The 26,075-nt window shown below is 46.3% G+C and overlaps 1 protein-coding gene and 1 long non-coding RNA gene across 3 annotated transcripts; both read left to right on the forward strand.

Annotated features, from left to right (window-relative positions):
* Positions 1-4,145: 4,145 nt before the first annotated feature.
* LOC310664555 lies at positions 4,146-5,901 on the forward strand. Its single transcript, XR_014504938.1, has 2 exons — positions 4,146-4,471; positions 5,392-5,901. It is a non-coding gene; the product is annotated as an uncharacterized lncRNA (long non-coding RNA).
* Positions 5,902-9,962: 4,061 nt separating this feature from the next.
* LOC310664493 (uncharacterized protein) lies at positions 9,963-12,493 on the forward strand. 2 transcript variants are annotated; one of them, XM_083413753.1, is made up of 2 exons: positions 9,963-10,081; positions 11,445-12,493. In XM_083413753.1, exon 2 carries the CDS (start codon positions 11,455-11,457, stop codon positions 12,379-12,381), a length of 927 nt encoding a protein of 308 aa, XP_083269879.1. In that variant the 5' UTR covers positions 9,963-10,081; positions 11,445-11,454; the 3' UTR covers positions 12,382-12,493. The 2 variants fall into 2 exon arrangements, with proteins under 2 accessions (XP_083269879.1, XP_083269880.1); XM_083413754.1 differs by lacking the exon at positions 9,963-10,081 and adding an exon at positions 11,239-11,301.
* Positions 12,494-26,075: the final 13,582 nt, after the last annotated feature.

Genomic DNA, 26,075 nt, shown 5'->3' on the forward strand with positions numbered 1-26,075 from the left:
CTAAGGGAGAAAAGGAGGATCTCCTCAAATATTTGAGGTCTGCCAATTTCTCAATGTTAGCTTTGAATGTGAAGTTTGGACCTCTCCCCACCCCCCAAAAAACCTGGGTCCATGTTTCTATGATGAAGGTTATCCAGTGAAACTGATTGGCAGGATATTCAGGACAGGAAAGGGCAAGTCCCCATTTTTGTGACATGCACTGAAATTTTGAAACTCACTGCCACCTGGTGTAAGGTAAAAAGGTAGAGGACCCCTGGACGGTTAAGTGCAGTCAAAGGCAGCTATGAGGCTGCGGCGTTCATCTCGCCTTCAGGCCAAGGGAGCCACCGTTTGGCCACACAGATTTCTGGGTCATGTGGCCAGCAGGACTAAATCGCGTCTGGTGCAACAGGACACAGTGACGGAAACCAGAGCACACGGAAATGCCGTTTACATTCCCACCACAGTGGTACCTATTTATCTACTTGCACTTGTGTGCTTTTGAACTGCTAGGTTGGCATGAGTGGGGACAGAGCAGCGGGAGCTCACCCCGTCGGGTGGATTCGAACCGCTGACCTTCTGATCAGCAAGCCCAAGAGCCTCAGTGGTTTAGACCACAGCGCCACGCACATCACCTGGTGTAGTGATGGCCTGTAACAAAATGTTCATTTCATTGCCCTCATATCCAACACCCAATCAGCATTCCAGCATCTCAGAATGTCTTATGCAGACAGAATGCCCATCCTGACAATGCACTTTGACCCTGCGTTATAAAACAAACCCTTGGCTTTCACTGGTTTAAGCTGATTTTAATCAAATGTTATACTTTAGCTCTTCTATCCTAGCGCTCTCTCTCTCTCTCTCTCTCTCTTTCTTTCTTTCTGCTCTGCCAAGCCTATGACTTCCCTCCCTCCCTTTAGCAGGTTTTCCGCTTTCAAGTCCTATCTCACAAATTTTAGCTCTTTAACTCTATTGTCCACCTTGTAGGATTTATTTCAATCCTGCTAGTGTCTTCAAATTTTTGCAATTATTTGCAATTATTATTCAAATATAACATAAATTTACTCCTGGTCTCGAATCCTGCAGGTCAGCTTGGCCAATTCTGCAAAGTCCATCATCTTCACCTGCCACTCCACAATCATTGGTAACTCCTGTAACTTCCATTTTTGGGTCATTAAAGTTCTCGCTGCTACTGTGGCATACATAAATAGTCTTTGGTCTACCTTCACAATTTCCTCTTCCATCAAACCTAGCAGAAATGCTTCAGGTTTTTTGGCAAAGGTATATCTAAACATCTTTTTTAATTCATTATATTCTAGCCTAGCTTTAAGTTCAGTTGCCAGGTGTTTGCCTGTGCCAGAAGGAAACTTTTATGTTGCTGGGTGCTTTAATCCTTCTTTTATTGTTTTTATTACAGTACTTTCAAACACTGTGTGATGTTTCTTTGCTTTGATAAGTTGCCTGGTGAAATATACTTCGAGTAGAGTTTGAATTTCATGCTCTTTATTCAGCTCATAGTAGCAATGAATGAAACTTTCCCCAAAATGTCTAGCTATATATACATTATTTACACAATGGGCCCCGCGTGATTGGCTAATTCCGGACTGCTCCTGTAGGCCAATCAGATTGCAGATTCACTTCCTCCAGAAGCCTGATTGGCTGCTCCTGCAGGCCAATCAGCTCGCTGATTCCCTTCCACCTAGAGCTGGAATCAGCTGCTGGATTGGGTGGCTCCTGTGAACCAATCAGACTGCTGCATTCTGGATCCTATTGTTCTAGAATTCAGCTCAGTACATAACACCTGGATAATTCTATTGGTGGGCAGTCACATACATAGAATTACAGAATCAAAGAATTGCAGAGTTGGACGTGAACCCAAGGGCCATCTAATCCAACCCCCTGCAATGCAGGAATTGCAGTCTGGGAATTGCAGTGGGTTGAATTTGGAGTGTTAAACCTCTCCACCCTGCCCAGTGCTGTGTCTATGTCCCCCCCCCCCTTCGCTCCCATTGTCCAACTCAGTAAGGTATTGGGATGCTTAGCTAAAAACTTGGTGCTGGAGGAGACTCTTGAGAGTCCCATGGACTGCAAGAAGGTCAAACCTATCCATTCTGAAGGAAATCAGCCCTGAGTGCTCCCTGGAAGGACAGATCCTGAAGCTGAGGGTCCAAGACTTTGGCTACCTCATGAGAAGAGAAGACTCTGATGCTGGGAAAGATGGAGGGCACAAGGAGAAGGGGACGACAGAGGACGAGATGGTTGGACAGTGTTCTCGAAGCTACCATCATGAGTTTGACCAAACTGCGGGAGGCAGAGGAAGACAGGAGTGCCTGGCGTGCTCTGCTCCATGGGGTCACGAAGAGTCGGACACGACTAAACGACTCAACAACAACAAACAGCTAAAAACTGCTGATGTTCCCCAACATAGGAAGAGCCTGCTGGATCAGGCGAATGGCCCATCTAGTCCAGCATCCTTTTCTCACAGTGGCCAACCAGATGCCCTAGAGGGAGCCAGTAAGCAGGACCCAAGAGCACTCTCCCATCTGCCAGTTTCTAGCAACTGGCATTCAGAAGCATTTCTGTCTCCAACTGTGGAGGCACAGCATAGTCATCCTGGCTAGTAGCCATGGATAGTCTTCTCCTCCATGAATTTGCCCATTCCTCTTTTGAAGCCATCCAAGTTGCTCTCCATCACTGACTCCTGTGGCAGAGAGTTCCATAGTTTATCTCTGCCCTGCAATGAAGCTGTACTTTCTTTTATCTCTCCTGAATCTTCCAACATTGAATGTCCACAAGTTCTAATATTACGAAGGAAGGGTAGGGGACCTTTTCTAAAACAAGGGTTGGAATCCCTTTTGGACAACCTTCCAGAGGCCACATGGGCAGGGCAACAAAAGCCAGTTTTCCCCCCTTTGCATAGTAGGCTAGCTTCTACAATCACCCACACAGCTCTCTCTACCTTCCATCCAGCAAACAAGAGGCATTATCAGCATTCAAGGATGTCTCCTAGCCAGGCAAAAACACTCAGGTCGGTGAGGTGTGTGGCCTTGGGACAGCCCTGAGAGCCAGACAGAGAGGTTTGGTCCTCCAACTTGGGTGTTCCCTATCACTGGCTTATAGGATGTCAGGCTGCTGCCAGCGACTCCCACAGCCAGTCACCCAGGAACATACACAGACAAGGAATGGTCTTACCACCCACTTTTTACTCAGTATTTACAGAGAGAGGCTATAAAACCCAGCCTCTTGGATAATGGCATTGTCCCAAGTGAATCTCCACACCCACCCACCCCGTCTCTTCCACTTCCTCATTCGTCAAGCTCAACATCTCTACCACGCGTGCTGCATTTTGTTGCAGCCCTCTGTCTTTGAGCTCTTTGCTCTCCTACTTTCAAGGCTCGCTAGGTTCTGGGAGATGGAGGGTCTGGAATGCTTTCTAAAAACACTATGTCCATCAGTTGTTATCCCCCCAGTGCTTCCTCCTCCTCCTCCTCCTCCTCCTCCTCCTCCTCCTCTCTGTTTCCCAACTTTCCCCCTCATCTGCCTCTGAGCTGTGAGCTCCCTCAAACCCCTGTTGTAAATCTAAACTGTCTTTTTCTCCTCTGGAAGAGTCAGACTGGGGAGGTGATCTCCACCATTCAGTACAATAATCATTATTGTCATTGTCCCATACAGAACAACAAAATTGAAAAAAAATCTACATCAGACATTCAAAAACCAACAAGCCTGCTATCCCAGCCTGGTTAGCCCCCTAAAAACTCTGATACGCCATAAGTGAATACAATATATTCCCACATAGACTACCTTACACTGCGTTTAAAACCAAAATCGCATTTGGATAGAAACTGTTTCTCAGGCGGCTAGTCCTAGTCTTTATAACCCTGTACCTTCTTCCAGAAGGCAGAAGCTGAAAGAGATCATTTCCGGGGTGCGCACTATCCTGCGCTATCTCTGCAGCTTTCTTATGGCACCTGGAAGCATACATTTGATCCAAGGTGGGAAGAGTGCACCCAATTATTCTCTCCGCAGTCTTTACAACCCTGGACAGCATTGTTTTTTCCCTGACTGTGCAGCTCTCAAACCACACACACAGACCATCAGTTAATACACTCTCAACAATACAATGGTAAAATGCCATCAACAAGTCCTTTGAGAGATTATTTTTCCGGAGGATTCTCAGAAAATATAACCTCTGCTGTGCTCTCTTCATCAGGTCTATTTTCTCCCAGTCTTCTGCCCAGTGCCTGACATAGGGTGAGGCAGCTCCAGAAAAAAACACTGGGCTCCCAAAGTCCCTAGGTGGTTTTGGGGCACTATCCTTTTGACCAACAGGGGACAGTGCTCCAGTGCTGAGTTACCAGTGACCTACTATGACACAGCCTGTCACCAGGCTGACATAGATGACACCTGGAGCCTCTGATCTGTGATCAGACACCCTGCTTCCAAGAGTCACTTGTCAACACAGCCATAGGGAAGACTCAAGAGGCCCTAGCAGGTGTGAACAGGTTATATTTATTTGAGTATAGTGTTGCAGCTGGTGTTTGGTGCGGGGTGTGAGATGTGGATGCCCCCCCCCCACACACATGAAGTCCAAGGAAGGGCCAGCCCCACTCCCACAGCATCTGTCCTGGATCTGGCTGCTCGTAGCAGGACTTCATTCCTCTTTGCCTTTGCAAAGAGGTTGTTGATTGAAACCAGGCATCCCCGACCTGTGGCCCTCCAGATGTTTTGGCCTAAAACTCCCATCATCCCTAGCTAACAGGACCAGTGGTCAGGGAGGTTGGGGATGCCTGGTTGAAACTATTCAAGTGGGCTATTATGTGGCTTTCTAATCAAAAAAAGGTTAGCCACCACAGCTGTACTTGAACATAGGGGGATGCAGGTGGCGCTGTGGTGTAAACCACTGAGCCTCTTGGGCTTGCCGATCAGAAGGTCGGTGGTTCAAATCCCTGCAATGGGGTGAGTTCCTGTTGTTCTGTCCCAGATCCTGCCAACCTAGCAGTTCGAAAGCACTCCAGTGCAAGTAGATAGATAGGTACCGCTGCGACGGGAAGGTAAACGTCATTTCCGTGCACTCTGGTTTCCATCATGGTGTTCCATTGCACCAGAAGCAGTTTAGTCATGCTGGACACATGACCCGGAAAGCTGTCTGTGAACAAATGCTGACTCCCTTGGCCTGAAAGTGAGATGAGTACTGCACCCTATAGTTTGCTTTGACTGGACATTACCTTTTCTTCTTTCTTTCTTGAGCATAGATAAGGAACCTTGAGAAGGATAGGATATAAATGCAATAGGTAAAATGAAATGATGAATTTATTTTGTTTTTCTATTTAAATTTCAGTACCTAGTTCTAGATCTGTATTGGGAGAGCGGGAATTGCGTATGTCAATGTCAATGCAAATCTCTCTTTTTGAGGAATCGCAAGTGGGCACTCTGGAGCCAAATGGACCTGATGGATAAGGAGACTGAAGACTTTAAGAACAAGGAGAAGGCTCTGGGTGATGCCATTGAGAGGCTCAAGAAGGAAAACAAGTTCAGGAAAGAGAAGCTGGTGGCGTTTTGGCAAAAGAAGAGGGAGCTCTCCAAGCGCACAGATGGACGAAACACCATTTTGTGGGAGCGAAACATGAAGCTCTGGAAGAAGGTCACAGATCTCTTTGAGAGCATCAGGAATGTCTTGAAAGAGGAACCAGAGCTTTGGAAAGAAGAGCTGGACAGCTGGACAGCTGAGATGGCACTTTGGAAGAAGGAGATGGACCAGTGGGAAGAAAGATTCTGTGGGAGCTATTAGTATGTCCATTGCAAAACAAATCTCTGGATCAGCCCTCAATTGATCCCTTGCAGTGGACAAAAAAAATCTGGTCATCTAAACAAGATGGCGTCAGCTAATGTACGTGGAAATTCATTAAAAGTTTTTCACAGGTGGTTTTTGACTCTGGTCTACCTGAATTGCAACTCCAAGACCACATCCTCCCTTTGTTGGAGGGGGTGCAACTCCAGAGGGTTTTGTCACCATAGGTGGTGGGACTGCACTCCTGTGAGTAAATTCTGAGGGACACCAGAAATCAGGACAATCACTGGACAGAGGATCACTCTATGACCTGCTTATTTGAATGCGTTTTGGGGACAGAATTTGAACCTTCATAGCAAATCTCTTATTAGCCATCTGTTGGCGGCTGTCTGCTTAGTCATGGCACCAGAGTGGAAGGAGCCCTCATCATATTCCATGACCAACTGGCTTCATAAGGCTTTGCTCATTGCAGCTTCTGAAAAACTTAACTTGTTCACTCTGAATTATTTGAGGGGCTGTGGACTTTTTTGAGGGGCTGTGGACAAAGGACTTTGCAGGAGAATAGTAACCTATTTGGCAACAGAGACAATGGTTCAGCGGGACGCGGGTGGCGCTGTGGGTAAAAGCCTCAGTGCCTAGGGCTTGCCGATCGAAAGGTCGGCGGTTCGAATCCCCGCGGCGGGGTGTGCTCCCGTTGCTCGGTCCCAGCGCCTGCCAACCTAGCAGTTCGAAAGCACCCCCGGGTGCAAGTAGATAAATAGGGACTGCTTACTGGTGGGAAGGTAAACAGCGTTTCCGTGTGCTGCGCTGGCTCGCCAGATACAGCTTCGTCACGCTGGCCACGTGACCCGGAAGTGTCTCTGGACAGCGCTGGCCCCCGGCCTCTTGAGTGAGATGGGCGTACAACCCTAGAGTTTGTCAAGACTGGCCCGTATGGACAGGGGTACCTTTACCTTTACCTTTACCTTTACCTTTACCTTTACCTTTACCTTTACAATGGTTCAGCAGATGCCTTTAAAAGGTGGTTTTATTTGGAAATGTGTGTGAATTGGAGCTGTGCGAGTTTTCCCTCCTCTATATTTTCCATTATGCTGCTGTATTTGAGAAAAAGAAAGAAAACGGAATGGACCGCTTGAAGCAGCTCACTTTAACAGGGGCCAAATATCCCTGCTTGTAAAGGGAGCCAGTTCTGAGATTTATAAAATTTAACATGTTCCCGCACAAAAGGGAGATTTTAGGCATAGATTTCCCCCCCTCCCTTCTTTATAATTCCAGAACTTGCAGTCATTCTGCAAAGCTGTGGGGTGGCGGAATCTGGGCAGACAAAAGGCCAGAGCATTTGTTCACATAATGCAGAATTACTTTATGAAATCCACTCGCACAACAGGTACTTCATGGCCTCTAGCTTAGATTGCTTTGAAACAAGGTTAGTCAAAGCCACAAAGGAGACAGCCATGATCGCTAAACTGAGTGCTTACATTCAGGGTCAGAATGCTACTGAATACTTGTAACTTGGGTTGGTGGTGGTGGGGTAGTAGTGGAAAAGAGTTATTACTCTATAAAACCTGCTGGTGCACCCTGAAGGTTTTCTGATTGGCCACTGAGGAAGGAGAATGCTGGATTAGATAAGCTTTTGGTTTCCTCCAGCAGGGCTCCTCTGTTATTTTTTCCTATAGCATGAAGCATCCGTCACCCATTGCTTTCTGTATATTAAATCTCATCCACAGAATTATGCACACAACAATGTAATTTATCCCTCGTTATTTATACTCAGGCTCCAGCTGCACTGAACATTTAAAGCAGTACCATACCACTTTGAACAGCCATGGCTTGCCACAAGGAACCCTGGGAAGTGTAGTTTATTAAAGGGTGTCAAGAGTTATTTGGAGACTCCTGTTTCCTTCCCAGAACTACAATTCCCAGAGTTCCCCAGGAAGAGGTATTGACTGCTAAACCAGTGTGGAAATTGTAATTCTGAGAGAGGAAGAGGAGTCTCCTGTCAACGCTCAGCACCGTTTAATCAATCAGGCATGGAGAATCTTAGTTTCAGGGGCTAAATGGTGGTCCTCAGGACTCTCCACAGAACTTCTTTAGCAATCACTCGCAGCCGAGTAAGATTGTCTTCCATAAACACGGTTTTAACAATGAGTCCGTAAGTGACTGTGGAGGCCAGTTCTGGATCCACACGTCCTTCCACAGTGGGGACATTGGTTTCCAGGTGGGAGTTGATCACAGTGTGGATTTGCCAAGCGTGCCTTCCTCTTAGCACATTTCTCCCTTGTGTCCTGAGTTCGAGTGTCTTCAAAGCCCATAACACCTTTGGAAAAGGCTGTTCTCCAACTGAAGCGCTAACAGGCAAATATTTCCCAGTTGTCAGTGTTTACACTACATTTTTTTAGATTTGCCTTGAGACAGACCATACCCCTCACCAGCCCTGCTTCAAATTCTCTTTGAGTGCTTTATTCCTAGCTGGAGTGTATTGTTACATTTACGTAATAACTCTTGCTTGCCTGAATGGAAGATAGAGACATGTTCTCTCTGTGTGTGTGCAGAAACCACTGGCTTTTAGTGTGGCTAAATTGTAGCCTACTTTACAGTCCCATACCCTCCAACCTTTCTCTGATGAAAATAGGGACATCCCATCATAATTTTATTATTTATACCCCACCCATTTGACTGGGTTGCCCCAGCCACTCTGGGCAGCTTCCAACATATATAAAAAAACATAATCAAACATTTAAAAACCTCCCTATACGGGGCTGCCTTCAGATGTCTTCTAAAGGTTGTATAGTTACTTATCTCCTTGGCTCGGGGATTACATAACTCCATACCCTTCATCATTTCTCCAAGGAAAATAGGGACGCCCTAAGGAAAAGCGGGACATTCCACAATCAAATCAGAAACTGGGATAACTTCTCTAAATCAGGGACGTCCCTGGAAAATAGGGACACTTGGAGGATTTGAAGTCTCACCTGTTGTTGTGCCTACTTCTGCCTCTGTCCTACTGTAGAATCACAATTGTTGCTCCACCCACTTCTTCCCCTGGCTCCACCCACCACTAGTATGAGGCCCATAGGAAATTTCCCACAACAGAAAACAGTACTTGGGTGGGAAATCGTCCCCCACTCCTGGCATCAAATCTAATCTACTGACAAATTCCACAAGAATGGTCATTGTTACTCAATGATTAAGCTTTGTTCCTTTCACATAACTTAGATTGGCATTCTGGTTAAAAGAATTTCCGACAGGTTCTGCACAGGGCTGGATATAGGTTCGATGAAGCCCTAAGCTACTGAAGGTAATGGGGCCCTTTCTATGTCTAGCTGTCCTTTATAAACAACAAATTGTTGCTGTTTTTTGTGTTGAATATATGGTATGTGGTGATTTATGGACTTAATAGGTATTGAAAGCCAATTGCATATGTTGCCATGCAAGCAGTCCATTCAGAATGTAGGCACCCTATATATAGAAAGGAGCAAGCCGGTGATATTTTAGGGAACAAGGCTAGCAGGCAGGGCCCATGACTTACATCATAGGAGCCCACACAACACAAAACACTGTTGCTGTATGTAGGTTTTATTTTGTTTTTTATCTTATGTTTTGGAAATGTACATCCAGTTTTTTTTTCCTTTAAATTTTATGTATAAGCTAAACAAGCTAGTGGGGGCCCTAAGCTATAGCTTGTTTAGCTTATACTTAAATCCGGCACTGGTTCTGCAGAATGAACCCATTTTCATAAATTAGGCTCATAGTGTCCCTGAGGGAGACACATGGTTCCAAGCAAGCAGGTGCCAAACTCTTTGTTGCACAGCTGTACAGTTGAAGCTCACCCATGGCTAGTGACCCTGATATGGTTTCCCATTCTGCCCACTGCAAAAACTCCACCAGTATCTGATACCTGATGCAGCCACTTCTCTACATTCATGGTGGGGTTACCTTTGGTCTCTTAAAAATCCACCCTGTGGAAGGATCCTGCATCTCAGTGGCAGAGCTTCCACGTTGCACGCTGGAGATCCCAGCTTCAATCCATGGTGTCTCCAGGTAGGGCTAGGGGAGACCGCTGTCTAAATCCCTGGGGATCACCTGAAGGTAAGTGTATACAATACAGAGCTAGATTGACCAATGGTGTGGCTGCAGATAAGCTAAAATAAGCTTCCCATGTTCCATTTTCATCAGCAACAACCTTGGCATTCTAATGACGGAACCAGAAGATCCGCAGAAGTTCTGGCATTGTTTTGTTAATATTCTCAGGCTGCTATGGCGATGAAGTTCTTAACAAAGGGGTCTTCATCATAGCAGGAGGAGGAGGTGCAGGTTAGTGGACGTCCCAGGCTTACTTATTTTGGGGGGGATTTAAGGCATCTTGACCGTTCTTTTCTCTCTCTTTTGTTATTCAAAGCCACCAAGGCTTTATCAAGGGAGCCCAGCTGCATCAGATTTATCTAGTTCAGGATCAAGTCTCCCACAGTTGCCAACCAGAAGCCTCTGGGAAGCCCAAAAGCAGGACATGAGCACAAAGAGCTCTCTCTTGCTTCTGATCTCAAGAAACTGGTATTCAGATATATGCTGCCTTTGATAAAGGAGGTAACATAGCTTCCATCAGTAGTAGACACTGATGGCTTCATCCTCCGTGGATTTCTCTAATCTCATTTTTCATAGAATTTAGAGTTGTAGGGTTGGAAGGGACCCAACAGCCTGTTCTCACAGTGGCAACAGGAAGGTCCAGCAATACATTGCAATACATTGTGCACCAGCCCCTAGCACTGAATGCCCCTGTCATGATCTTTCCTCCTGAAATGGCTGGCTTGAGAAGGTCCTGCATTTGGAGAGGTGAACCAAACCCTGGGGTGATGGCTGCACAAATGGACCCTGGGACTCATCAGGGTCTGAGATTGGAGATCTGTTGGGTTGGAAATAACTGGCAGACAAGTTGAAGGTGTCCATGTGGGAGGCATCTCCTCGACCAAGTCTCGGAGAGTCCCTTTTATTGTATTTTACCCCAATTGCAGCATATACGCTTGGTGCTGATTGGATAAATGTGGGGTACGTATACACACGCATGATAGAGTTACACACAGTACGATAGAGTTACACGCAGGCATTACACATCTTACTACCTAGAAACAGTACAGGGACATGCTATCTATGATAGATAGGGGATGTTACACAGGGATTATATAGAAGCACTTAACATTCTTCTAGTCTGTGGTAATAAACAGGGGAAGTTTATAGTTAGATTACAGGGTCATGACATCAGCTTAGAGAGTTAGAGCTTTCCGTACCAGGGTCGTACAGAAGGCAAGAAGGCACTGTGCGAGAACTTTCAGCTACGCAGGCCTCTGAGAGATGCAACAGGAACACAGGAAGGAGCACATTCTTAGTCACATAGGATAAGGGGTACAGGAACACGCTCCTAGTCAAATAGGATAAGGGGGTACTCCACAGAGATCCTCAATTGCTCCCCACCTAGTGTGAACTGGGGCTGGTGGTGGGGTCCTCCTCCGCAACCAAGTTTCCAGTTTCCAAGCTGGAAGGTAAGGTTCCTTGCGGTGACTCAGTCTCCTCCGAGTTTGTATCCTCTGAGTCAGGCTCTGGAGAAAACTGCCTTCTGGCTTTGTCAGCGGACAACACAACCTCCCCTTCTAGGCCACTCACTCATGTATTTCTCTGTACACAGCTGTGATCAGATGGAGGACGGGGAGAAACATACAGATGTCACTCTTAACTGTGCAGATTATCTGGAGGGCAACAGCAATGACATTTCTGCAAAGCGGGAGAGCTGGCACCATATGAACCATATCCCCAGAACCTTGAAGAGCCAGTTCGTATATCGCCAACTGAGAGAACAGAAAAATGCACTTCAAGAGGAAATCAGGATATTCTGGAAGAAATGCCATCGCCTACGGAGGGAGATCCAGACTTTCCGAGAAGATAACAAAAGCAAGGCTTTGTGGGAGGAGATCCATGCCTTCAAGAAGAAGAACAAGGGCTTCATGGATGAGATCAAGAACTTCTTAGAGGAGAGCAGGGTTTTCATGGATGAGATCAAGGCCTTCCAGACCAAAAAGAAGGAAATTCAGGACCAGGTGAAGACCTTTCAGGAGAAGATTGAGGTAATCCAGCAGAGGATCAAGACAACAGAAGAGGAGATTGTCACCTTGGAGGAAAGGAATGAATCGTTCCGAGAAGCTGTCAAAGCCTTCCAGATTAAGAACAAGGAGTTCCAGGAAGCCAACAAAGGCATGCGTGAGAAGAACAAATCCCTCCAGGAGAAGATAGAAGCCATTGAAGAGAAGAACAACGCCTTCTGGAAGGAGTGCAAGGCATTTTGGAAGAAGGACAAAACCTTCTGGGAAGAGGACATGGCCATATCCAAAGACAAAATGGCCCTCTGGGAAGAGTATATAGCTTTGAGGGATAATGACCAAGACCTCCAAGAAGAAAAAGCAGTCATCTGGGACATGGTGGAAGCTCTCTGGGATATGAAGTACTCCATATGGAAAGAGGTAAATGGGTTTCCAGAAGAACCGCAACCTGAGTTCGAGGTGGAAGTTCTCGACAATGGTGCCGATGGAGACCACGATGAACCACCTGATGAAGTAAAAGAGGTGTGAATTATCACAATGATCTGGTTAGCACCACCTTAAAACTCCTATACATTGATGTACAAACACCGTGGCTCCTTTGTCATCAAGACCTTTTAATAAAATCTTGATGGAATTCCAAGGTGTTGTCACTACGCTACTTTGCTGGGCAGGTGGGCAGGTTCACACCAGCCATACACACCAGCAGATGATTGTAACCATGTAGACCAGCAGCCTGGCTGTAATGGTTCTAGGGGTTGCTCGTGCGTAAGTTGCCTTTACTCCTGGCTAGGTTGCATGGTAGAACCCTTTCTGTCAGGACAGCCTCAAGATCTGTGGCTGCCTCAGTCGCTGGCAGAATCCGTCAGTGGGCGTTTCTTACACCACTTCCAACATAGAAGCTGTTTGACGCCCAGTCTCCTCCCCCGTTGCCTGCGCGAAAGTTTCCTGCGCAAGGTGGGTGTGGGCAACGGAGCGCTCGTACCCTCTCCGCTGGTCTCCTGCGAAGAGTCCTGGAGCCACCTCTCCGATTCCTCTATCTCCTCCCCTTTCCCACTGGTGTTACGCTGATTACCTTCCCCAGCAGATGGGCTATCCCTCCTTCTACTAGGACCCTCTCCACCATCGTCCGGGAGCCTCCTCTCTGCCTCCCGCTCCGATGGCAGTTCCCTGACACTGGCAAACCTGGTGTGGCACATTTAATTATTTATTTACAAAATTTATAATTCACATCTTCATGAAAATATAGAAAGGCAGAGGACAACATATAAGGATAAAATGAGCCATTAAAAATCATTAGAAACTTCAATAAATACTGATTGGGTAAAAGAAAAAATAATAATGTTGCACTTAGCGTTGCCATATTTCAACCCCCCCCCCCCCCCCGAATGTTGAGCTTTTAGGAAACCACCAAAATTGTTCAGCTTTTTTAGGAAACCCTAAACGTTGTTGAGTTTTTTGTTTGTTTGTTTTTACTTGCCTAAGATCCAGGACTAAAGGACAAAGCACTGCCTTTCACAAATTCCCCCAGACGTCAATTCCGCATTTGAAATCCCAGAAATGTACAGGAAAATCTAGATGTATGGCAGCCCTAACATTGCTAAAACCCTCCCAACATGTTGGAGGATATGGATGGCCACAGGGGAAAGGCCCCAGCTCATTTATAAGAGCATTTGTTCTGCATGAAGAAAGACCCAGGTTCAATCCTTAGCATCTCCAGGTAGGGCTGGGGAAAGAACCCCTGCCTGAACCCATGGAGAGCTGCTGCCAGTCAGTGCAGACAGCGCTGAGCTAGATGGATCAACGGTCTGTCCTGGAGTACGGCAACTTTCTGTGCTTTTTCTCCGGTGTGCATTTTTTGTTGTTCTTGGAGATTGCGCCCTAAAATTCAAAGAGGTGCAAATTTCAAAAGATAGCTGTGCTTTGCTTTATGTATTAAGGACTGCAGAGTCACTGGGTTTGCATGCAGATGGGAGCCCAAACTCTCTTTCCTCCAATACATAGTGTAAACAGGATCCCCTATTTAATTTTGCATTCTATTTGGTTCTATGCAGCCTGGATGAAGTGCAAACATTGGAAGGCACACATGTACACACACACACACACACACACACAGAGAGAGAGAGAGAGAGAGAGAGAGAGAGAGAGAGAGTCCTTTGCTCTCTTTTCTGCTGAGTTCCAGCATTCAGGCACTCTTTATCCTCTTATTTGCTTTCAGTTGTGGGTACAGTACAAAAAAAAATAATAATCAAAAAAATCAGTCAAGGTGACAGTCAAAGGAGCTGGGAACTGAAGCAAGGCCAAACTCCTCAGTCCCCAGGTGATCTGTTCATGGTCACGTCCCCACCAAGGCACTAAAATTTCAGTGTCAGCAGGATGTGCTCAGAGTTCATGAAAATGTTGCAGGGGGGGAGGGGAGAGGGCTTGGAAGAAGAAATGCTTAGGCTACAGGCCCATGCAAACCCACTGGGTTGTTCAAATCTATCCATTTCAGTTCTCCAGGTTTCTCATTTCCCTCCCCATTCTTAAAATTCACTCCACTGGAGGTTTTAAATAGAGTTCTGGTGGCCATGTGCCAGGGATAACTTAGCTGTGATTCCTGCATTTCAGGGGGGGGGGTGAATTCCTGGGGGTCCATTCCAACTTTGGGAACCCCATCTGGAAAAGATGTGACATGGCACAGCCAGCAGCTGTCTCTGAAAATTTCCATGCAGTCCACAGTATATGGAAAGAACTCCTGCCAAATGAAAACATCCAACGTGGACCTCTGATGATTGCAACACCATTGCACCAAGACTACCTCATAGCTCATGTTCTGATTGTCCAACAGCAGGTGCACTAACTCTGTCACTCAGCCCAAGATAGCTGTTAAAAATAGACTTGGCATGCACTGCTTCAAAATGCATTCAGCATCCTTGCTAACAGTGTCTAGGAATCTGACCAGATTACGAATGACTCCCATTGACCCAAAATGGCAAATTTAATAACCCTACTAAAGCAATGTACTATCTGGAGAGGGGTTTTTAAATGTCCGAAGAGAAAACATGTGCCAGCCGCTCCCTGAATAAAAATCTGTCTACTCTTCCTGATTGATCACTATCACCAAAGTTGTATGTGTGTATGTACAGTATTTGTTGTGTGCTAAAGCACCCGAGCCGCAAAGTTCCCAGGCGAACAATAAAGCACACGGACACTAAGTATTTTGGTTTATGGGTTCAAACAGGCCACAACTTTATTGGTTACAGATGTGAGCAGTTTGGCTTAGGGGCCCAGGGGTCAGCAAAGTTTTTCAGCAGGGGGCCGGTCCGCTGTCCCTCAGACCTTCTGGGGGCCCGGACTGTATTTATTGGGGGGAAATGAATGAATTCCTATGTCCCACAAATGCATTTTAAATACAGTGGTACCTCTGGTGGCGAACGGGATCCGTTCCAGAGCCCCGTTCGCAACCTGAGCAGAATGCAACCTGTGTCTGTGTATCTGCACGTGCATGGGTCGTGATTCACTGCGCATGCTTGTGATGTCATTTTTAATGTCTGCACATGCATGAGCTGCGAAACCCAGAAGTAACCCTTTCCGGTACTTCCAGGTCACCGCGGGACACAACCTGAAAATGCTTGACCTGAAGCAAACACACACATTCTACTCATATAGACCTGAAGTAAAAGCACACGTTCTACTCATGTAAAAACACCAGGCAGGCCCCACAAATAACCCAGAGATGCATTTTAAATAAAAGGACACATTCTACTCATGTAAAAACACACTGATTCCTGGACTGTCTGCAGGCCTGATTTAGAAGGCAATGGGCCAGATCCAGCCCCCGGGCCTTAGTTTGCCTACCCATGACTTAGACATTGGGGTAAAGCCAGGCTATATCTTGACTATATCTGCAGGGAGCCCACTTAAGGGTAAACCACTGGTGCCCTATGACTTACATCAAATAGGGGCACCCCAAGGGGTCCCCGTGGGGGCTGTGACATGGCCCTAGCCCACGCCCAGGCTTCAGACAGGATTCACACCCCAGATCCCTTTAACAGGATACCCTTACTGAGGAGGGGCAGGCAAGGACTACAACCTCCCCTCCATCTAAGCAAAAGACGAACCCGAGCAAAAACAACATGACTAGCATGATGCAGGGAGGATGAGGCAACCCTCAGCCTCCTAAGCCGGCATACTGTTGTGATCCGGCTGCCCAGCCGCAATGCCCCCCACAGGGAAAAGGTGAACAAAGTTGTATCATCAAAGTTGTATGGCTCCTAGAATACGAATTCCTGTTCCCACAAAAAGCATGGGTGGTTTCAGCTTAGCATTTTTATTTTTTTATTTTTTAAAAGAAATCCTATTGATTTTGGGACCCTTTCCCCTAATTTCTATTTTGGGACTTTTTAGTTTAGAGCATGGGTAGGCAAACTAAGGTCCGGGGGCCAAATCCGACCCAATCGCCTTCTAAATCCAGCCCACGGAGAGTCCAGGAATTAATGTGTTTTTACATGAGTAGAATGTGTCCTTTTCTTTAAAATGCATCTCTGGGTTATTTGTGGGGCATAGAAATTCATTCCTCCCCCCAAAAAAAATATAATCCGGCCCCCCACAAGGTCTGAGGGACAGTGGACCAGCCCCCTGCTGAAAAACTTTGCTGACCCCTGGTTTAGAGAAACGGCAAGTGAGAAGAGACATGGTTGAAGTTTATAAAATTTTGCTTGGAATGGAGAAAGCAGAAAGCTTTTCTCCCTTTCTCATGACACCAGAACTCGTAGAAATCCAAGGAAGCTGAATGCTGGAAAATTCAGGACAGATAAAAAAAAACTCTTCACACAGAATAGGGTTAAACTAGGGAGCTCACAGGAAGAAGTGATGGATTAGGTGAAGGTGACCTTCTATCAGCTCTGAAGACATCCATTGGCCTCTCATCAGCTGCTACCTGTGGAGTGAAAATCTCCCTTCCACCTGAAGCAATATCACACCAAAGGTGGTAGCCACAAGAAAACACCAAATGTGGATTTCAGAAGCGGGGAGACTGGGGCCGAACCAGCCTGGGATCTCTTGGATCCCAAGCCAGCACAATCACCATGGCTTGATAGCACCAGAGCTGGTTCTGGCCCAATCAGAGCAACAGCTCCAGGTTGCTGGAGCAATTTTCCTGCCCCACACCTTTGGGCCTGGCCATCATGCATGGAAAGACAACGAATGCTGTTGTGGTTTTGCCACTCTATAAAGCTCAACCAGACTTGGGGAGTTGGGCTTGCTCCTCCAGGTTGCTCATGAGGTGGAGTGGGGTCCCAGTGCCCATAGGATAGTACCAATCTCCTCTTTTGAGGGTAGGGAGAAGGGGTGGGAGAGAGGGTGGTGGGTCTGGCCTTGGAGCAGGAGATCCAACCTCCTAGGGCCCCTCCCAGCTGCCACACAAACCTCAGTGGCCTGTGCAGAAGATAAAATGTAGTGACCTGGGGGGGAGGGGGGAGATCAAAAGAATGCTTTCATCCAGAGCTGTGGGCATTATTGTGAACAAGAAAGTTAAGGGCAAGATCCTGGCCAAGAGAATTAATGTGCGAATTGAGCATATTAAGCACTCAAAGAGCAGAGACAGCTTCTTGCAGCATGTGAAAGAAAGTGAAAGAAAGAAAATAGAAGGAAAGGAAAAGGGAATTTGGTTTGAACTAAAACGCCAGCCTGCTCCTCCAAGAGAAGCCCACTTTGTAAGAAACAATGGGAAGGAGCTATAGCTGCTGGAACCAATTCCATATGAGTTTATGGCATAGTGTATGTGAACAAAATAAAATACCATGTTGAGGACCTAAAAAAAAGGAAACAAGAATGCTTTCATCCAGAGGGTCCTAATCCCCAGACATGCCCCTAAAACAGAGTGAAATGTACAACAGCTCTGGAAGTGGCACCTATATTTCCCCTCCCATTAGAAATAATAGAAGGAACATTGTGAAACAAACCCGAGACCAGAAAGTGGAGGGGGCAGGTGAAAAGTGTTCTAAGTAAATTTTTCGCTCTATAAGACGCACCAGACCACAAGACACACCTAGTTTTTGGAGGAGGAAAACAAGAAGGAAAAAAATTCTGCATCTCAGAAGCCAGAACAGCAAGAGGGATCGCTGCACAGTGAAAGCAGCAATCCCTCTTGCTGTTCTGGCTTCTGTGATAGCTACGCAGCCTGCATTTGCTCCATAAGATGCACACACATTTCCCCTTACTTTTTAGGAGGGAAAAAGTGAGTCTTATAGAGCAAAAAATACGGTGTGTTACCTGAGCCAGTGAGGGGTGGCAGACAGAAACTCTCTTCTTCTCCTGCTGATTCCTTCTTGAGAAACCACTTGTCGTCCTCTAGAGCGTTTCCTCAATCTTTACTTCCTTCTTCCCTGCTTCTTCCAGTTAGCTCTGGGCCTTCCTTTACTTAGCCCTATGTCTACATAGTGACCACATGTAAACCTGTACTCAGAATCGCTTTGCTTGGCAGGAGTAGGAAACCTGACGGCTCTTCGTTCTTTCAACCAGCAGTCTCACCGGACTGCTTGTTTCCGCCCTTGACTGCAATATATGTACCAAGACCCAACCAAATGTCCTTCCACCTTCCCTTCTGCCCTGCTGTTCACCAAGCAAGATTCTCGATTTGGCTTTCCATTCACCTTCCCTTCTTCCTCTCTTGCCGCCCTCCATTTTATGAGCTTAAATTAGAGAAGTTTCAGAATGTATAGCTTCCTTAGCTGCTGGGGTCTATACCGCTGTTTTTATTTATTTTTAACTGGCCCAGGTTTTAAACAGTTCCGTACTGCTGCCATTAAGTTGTCGAGTTTTATGTGAAACTACATTGTCTTTTTATGATATGCGAGCTGCCTTGCTGTGGGCATATAAATAAGTTTATAAATAACAGCATACCTTGACTCGAACATATGGTCAGAGCAAGGCTACTGATGGGTTGGACTGGGTGGGTGGAGGACTTAGTACAAAGGATCTGAGACATCTAGTGCCACAATGGGTACATTCTACCCAGTGCTATTTTTCTAGAAAAAGAAGAACTCCCCATGAACACCGTTGTCTTAGAATGTCAATGGTATCCACCTGAGGGATGCTGGTTCTACCACCACTTTCATAGAAGAGGAAAGGGAACAGAGGATCTGGCTAATTCAAATTAAAGGCCAGGTGGAATAGCAGGCCAATCTTATTACCTTTTGTTGCTTACTGGGAGGGAGAGGCACAAGGTGCAAACCCACCAACAGGGTCTCTGGAATAGTTCTGCCAGTGTTTTTGCACCGCTATGACCTCCCCTGTTATGTACTGAGTTGAATAGGATCCAAAATGCAGCAGTCTGATTGGTCCTAGAACAATAGGATTCAGAATGCAGCAGTCTGATTGGTCCTAGAACAATGCAGCAGTATGATTGGACTGCAGGAGCCATCCAATCCAGCTCCAGATGGAAGTGACTCCACAACCTGATTGGCCTACAGGAGAATTCCGGAATTAGCCAATCACGTGCAGCCCATTGTGTAACTAATGTTATAAAGCAGATACTTTGGGGAAACTTTCATTCCTCCTCACCACTATGAGCTGAATAAAGAGCATGAAATCCACTTTCGACTCCGAGTATATTTCATCCCCATTGCCTCATCCCTCACCTTCTCCCTCCCGGTAAGCCACAGCAGCCCACCTCCTGGGAAACTAGCGTAGTGGCTCCGCCCCAACCAGGAAGCAGCTTCTGATTATTGCCACCCAAAGCCAAGTGTTACCTGTCCATGGTACTTAAAAAACCTCTGAACCAGCCCTCCTTTCCCCCTGACAAAAGCAAGCCATGCATTTTATCCGGAGTTTGCTTTCTACAGAGCATGATAATGCGGGTATTCTTCATGGCTGTGCGGTGCATAGGAAGCATGCAAAGACGAGATGTCATCCTGCAGGTAGAGAGACAGACGCCCTGCAGGTATCCAAAGGGAATCAAAGGAACTAATCACGCTTGCTGTTGGGAAGACACTCACAGATGCCCAGCAGGGCTGTGCAAAATACACTTAGTTACACAGGCAGATTCAGAATCCTTTGGGGCCGGGAGGTGCAAGATTATATTGGTACGGCATTTATCTTGCGTCGGATGTTAATCCTTAATTAGGCTGTAAATAACAGAGGATCTTGCATCGTAATGACAGGCGGCGTGAGTTATTTTTCTGCATAGCGTTGGATGGGGATTGCAAGATAGCGTTCCAAGCCTCGCACCGATTCTGTGTCATAATGCACATTCTCGTCTATCATCTTGCTGTGTGTCCCTTTGGCAGCAGCCGGTGATAGCTCAGTGCCCCAGGCTCTGGAAGCCTCCATTCCCTTAGACAGCCGTAAACACCTTCCAAACAACGTTTTCTATGATAACCAAGAGAGGAATGTTTTGGTGCAAAACAACAAAAACACAAAAACCACCCTAAGCCAAAGCAGCACAGAGAGGTATTCCTAGTGTGTCAGCACAACAAAGGACTTAAATTCCCAACAGAGCTGGATTTGCTCGTGCTTAACTGGAAGATTTACAATTCCATTAGACTGCAATATGCATTTTTTAAAAAGTTTTTAGTGCTGCTCTGTATTCTGATGGCTATTTTTTGCTGTGCAATAAAACTAGTCGGCTGGATTTCAAAGCAGAGAGTGTTGCTGTGTAAAGCCAGTTCATTATTTACTGTTCAGGAAATGTTTGCTCATCTATAATACCAGATCCAAAATACAGTGGTACCTCGGGTTACAGACGCTTCAGGTTACAGACTCTGCTAACCCAGAAATAGTACCTCAGGTTAAGAACTTTGCTTCAGGATGAGAACAGAAATCGCACAGTGGTGGTGCGGCGGCAGTGGGAGGCCCCATTAGCTAAAGTGGTGTCTCAGGTTAAGAACAGTTTCAGGTTAAGAACAGACCTCCAGAATGAATTAAGTTCTTAACCCGAGGTACCACTGTAGTAGTTTTTGCCGGATGGGGGGAAATGCATTGATGATTTATTAATTGAGGTGGAAGGTGATGGACTTTCATTGGAGATATTTAAACAGAGGTTGGTAGAGCATGAGACTTTTAATCCCATGGTTGTGGGTTCAAGCCCCACATTGGACAAAAGATTCCTGCATTGCAGGTAGTTGGACTAAAGAACCCTCGTGATTCTTTCCAACTCTACAATTCTATGATTCTAATTTTAAAGAGTCAGAGCAGGTAAGATTTTATTTTTATATTGGCACAATCTTTTCGGCATCAGGATCCTGGGCTTTACAAATGAAGAAAAACTCAACTAAAATCAGTTGCCTGTGTACAAAATCTAAACAGTTTGGTGAGTTTCAGATATCCAGGGTAATTATGTGCAATTTTAAATGTGTTTAAAGCAGAGGTGAGTGATGTTCATTTTAGCGCAGAAATTTAGGGCTTTGCCGATCTTACAAAAATCGCAAGAGTTCAAAGTCACTCTCTGCTTATGATTACAGGGGTTTTTTAATCCACCCCAGCTTATTTAATTGGGGCAGAGCTCTGTATGCAAATGACCTCAGATTTCATATATATCAGAATGGTGAGCTATTGGTGCAGAATAAATCAGCTGATGGAATATAGGCTCTTTAAGAACTCTAGTGTAACAGAGGGCACATGCTCAATGAAACTTTTGGCAACAAAAAATTTCAAATCTACTTCCAAATTTTGGGTACTCTGCACAGACACTGAAGCCATGGGAATGGGTTACTAGAAATATCTGCAAACAAAGAGTTTGGGAGTAGGAGTACAAACCGACATAACTGCTTTCACAGCCTCAAGAACATAAAAATGGGTAGCGAGAGCAAAATGTCAGCATCAATATGAAAAATATTTGCCATTCCTCATGACAACAGACTATCTAAAAGCTTTTACTCGATTACATTATGAACAAATGGAATTGATGGTGCAATTGGGGAGATTTTATGGCGTACCAGCCCAAGATGGGTTGTGTGCTGGTGGGAAACCAATACTGGAGGATTTGACTCACTATAATCTCAAATAGGCTGATTGATGAAGAACTGATGCTTTTGAATTCTGGTGCTGGAGGAGACTCTTGAGAGTCCCATGGACTGCAAGTAGATCAAACCTCTCCATTCTGAAGGAAATCAGCCCTGAGTGCTTACTGGAAGGACAGAGCCTGAAGCTGAGGCTCCAATACTTTGGCCACCTCATGAGAAGAGAAGACTCCCTGGAAAAGACCCTGATGTTGGGAAAGATGGAGGGCCCAAGGAGAAGGGGACGACATAGGATGAGATGGTTGGACAGTGTTCTCGAAGCTACCAGCATGAGTTTGACCAAACTGCGGGAGGCAGTAGAAGACAGGAGTGCCTGGCGTGCTCTGGTCCATGGGGTCATGAAGAGTCGGACACGACTAAACAACTAAACAACAATCTCAAATATTAATTATATAAGGATATCAGAGAACAATATCTAGAGTCCCTACCTTGCACATCCAAACCCTGCAGAAAGCTGGACTGGACTGCTGGGAGAGTTCAACCCAGTTTGAGCAACATCTCCCCCACTCCTGTGTGCCAATGGTGATGAGTGGGCGAGGCAACCCATCTGTCAATCACTTAACATCAATATGTTGTAATATGATCTACAGGTGAGCGGTCCATCCATCTGTGGAACCTGGCCTGCCAGGATGGGGGAGAAAAAGATCTCTTCTGCTGGGTCAAAGAGGTTCTCTGTCTCCTCTTATGGCCCTATCAATACTTTGGGCCCACTTCTGTGAAACCCCCTCCTGATGGAAATTAAACTTCAAGTACATGAGAAGTAGTTTCTATTTCTGCAGGCATATTAAGAAAGTTTTCTATTTTTAATGGTTGGTCTTAATTGATGCTGTCCAGGGTATGCTTTTAAAACTTTTATGGACGCCGCTTATAAACTTTGGTAATTAAGCCGTATATAAGTAGTTTAAATAAAATACTGTATATCTTAACCTCTAAATATTTCACACACACACACACAAAATAAGATGTGGAGTTGGGTAAGGTGTGTATATTTCTGCAACGTAAGAACCAAATTAATGAAGACATACCTAGGCAAAGGGGGTGGGAAATATTCTTTCAGTGGAGATTAATTACAAGAGGGAAAAGATATCGGCTATTGGGAAAACCTTTGTGTGCTTAGTCTATTATTTAAAAGTGATCCCTCAACACTGTCTGATCAGTATTCAGATATACAGTGTATGCAAATCAGAGCTGCATTGCAGCTTATGGCTTAGGATCAGTGCTGCTGCAGTATGGAATCAGGTCTGGTGCCCCGCTCCTTCCGAGAAGCAAAGAACCAGCAGTGGTGACTCAGCAACACGGGGAATTGTCTCTGCATCTCCTCAGAGGCACAGTCCCTGTCTGGTGAACCTACAGGTGCAAAGGAAGCCAGACCCAGCCAGTATGTAAGAAGCAATGGGGCTTGAGAAGCAGAGGGAAGATAGCAATCACACAGCAAATCTTGCTCTCCCTGGGCTATGGCTGTATCAAGCCAAGGGGGTCTACGGCCCTTGAGTGCCCCTAAGGGCAGGATGAAGTACTGCGTGCACACTGAGCCTGCCATCCCCAAGACTGACTTTTCTAACTCCGCAGTCTTGAGATTATAGAGCTGTAGGGTTGGAAGCAACCACAAGGATCATCTAGTATAGGGTTCCCCAAAATTGGGTGTATAGCTGTTTTTGGACTACAGTTCCCATCACCCCTGACAACTGGACCTGCTAGCTAGGAATGATGGGAACTGTAGTCCAAAAATGGCTGGAGACCCAAGTATGGGAACCCCTGTTAATCCAACCCCCTGCAATGCAGGAATCTTTCTGCCCAACCTGAGGCTGGAACCCGCAACCCTGAGATTAAGAGTCTCGTGCTCTGTTGACTGAGCTAGGTCAGGTGTGACCCAAAAAGCGTCTCGTGCTTCACCTGCTGTAATGTAAACATGCTGAAGTTGAACCCTGCTGTTCTCAGTGGTGGTGGATGTGAAGGAGACACATTGCCTGGTCTTTCTCCCTCCCCGCCCAGTTGTATGCTTAATTAGAACTTTAAAAGCCATAATTGACCATTAGCCTCACCCCAAATTCATCCAGGGGTGGATAGGAGATGGGGTGGGTGGTCCCTGGGGTGGGACAGAGAGGGTCTGCCTGATCCAGCAGCCTTGGACTGGAGCAATTGATAAACACGGGGAGGCTGTGCACAGACCTAATATTTACTGTCCAGTTTTCTTCTTCTATTTTTGAAGGAGCCTTAACGGCTTTCAGTGTTCCCAGCCAAATTAGAAAGCCATTTGAAGTTGCTGCTGCCCATTTGGGATACAGCAAGGTAATTAAAAACACAACGGTTCCTTCCAAGCATGTTGCACCAGCCATTTTTCCCCATTAAGATTTCTGTTAAGGATGATGGAAAACACCACTAATTGTGACTGCACTGAGCCAAAGTTCTTTCTTTCTTTCTTTCTTTCTTTCCTTTTCATGACTATCATACCCCATTTTGGGTGGTGAAAGGGATCCACTGCCCCCTGAGAATGTCCTTTATTTCCTTCCCCCACCCCATTCCAATCCACCAGAAAGAAGGTTGAAAGCAAGACTTGAGAGTATAATATTGTTGTAGATTTTTTGGGGGGTAGGGACCCTCTTAACCAGGCATCCCCAAACTTGGCCCTCCAGATGTTTTGGGACTACAATTCCCATCATCCATGACCACTGGTCCTGTTAGCTAGGGATGATGGGAGTTGTAGTCCCAGAACATCTGGAGGGCCGAGTTTGGGGATGCCTGCCCTAAACCATAGAAATTAGTAAATGGTAGGATCTGCATTATTTGGGATGTGGAGGGAGAAATAACAGCTGCAGAGGAATTCTCCAGCTAGCCTGTGCAAAACCACCTGGCTAAGCTAGGGCCATTAAGAAACGATACAGGGCCACTGGGATCCATTGGCAATGCAAGAAAACTGTCCTCCCCCCACCCCCCGCCCTGGGATGTGAACACAGACAGGGAGGTTGAAAGGTTGCTAGGAAAACTGGGTGTGAGGTGACAGGAAAACAGTGTCTTTAGCAAGGGTTGCTGGGAAGAAGAAGGAAAAAGAAAGACTGGGATCCATCTTGGGAAGGCTGGCTGAAGGCTGGTTGTGGAGATGCCTTGGACTTCATGGCTGCACTGCTGTGGGGAACTAGCCCCTCTTGAAATGACCATGCTGTAAGATCTGGACCCCCTCCATGCCGACAGAAGGTGTAAATGGGTGAATAGACCATATTCATTCAAGCTATGACAGTCTTCTCCATGTCTTAATTCTCTAAAGGAACACAAACCCTGGGGGAGTGCCTGGAACCCCCCAGAGTTTGCTACCACTCGGCAGAGAGTGGGGGAAGCACCCTACTTTTGTAACAATGCATCGTCAACACAAATCAACTCATTGTCATGGGCATTTACATCATATGGTTATCCTCTCCCCCACTTGTGTGCATCCGACTCTCATGTGACCATGTTTACAGAGGTTGTGAATGAATGAATGAATGAATGAATGAATGAATGAAGTGACCTTCCCTCACTTGGGACTGCTGCCAGATTAAGGGAAGTCAGATTTTCATCAACCAGCGGTGCATCACATCCATGCCCCCATCCTGGCACCAGTTCTGTTGGGCACCCTTCTGAGGTTGAATCCTGACAAGACAGAAGTACTGTTCTTGGGGGACAGGGGGCAGGCTGGTGTAGAGGACTCCCTGATCCTGAATGGGGTAACTGTGTCCCTGAAGAACCAGGTGAGCAACCTGGGAGTCATTTTGGACTCACAGCTGTACATGAAGGAACAGGTCAATTCTGTGTCCAGGGCAGCTGTTTACCAGCTCCATCTGGTACGCAGGCTGAGACCCTACCTGCCCGTAGACTGTCTCACCAGAGTGGTGCATGCTCTGGTTATCTCCCGCTTGGACTACTGCAGTGCGCTCTATGTGGGGCTACCTTTGAAGGTGACCCGGAAACTACAATGCGGCAGCTAGACTGGTGACTGGGGGCGGCCATCGAGACCACATAACACCGGTCTTGAAAGACCTACATTGGCTCCCAGTACGTTTCCGAGCACAAGTCAAAGTGTTGGTGTTGACCTTTAAAGGCCTAGACAGCCTCTGCCCAGTATACCTGAAGGAGCTTCTCCACCCCCACCATTCTGCCTGGAAGCTGAGGTCCAATGCCAAGGGCCTTCTGGTGGTTCCCTCATTGCGAGAAGCGAAGCTACAGGGAACCAGGCAGAGGGCCTTCTCAGTA

This window comes from Podarcis tiliguerta (assembly GCF_965153285.1).
Source record: "Podarcis tiliguerta genome assembly, chromosome: 14".
NCBI classification, from domain to species: Eukaryota; Metazoa; Chordata; class Lepidosauria; order Squamata; family Lacertidae; genus Podarcis; species Podarcis tiliguerta.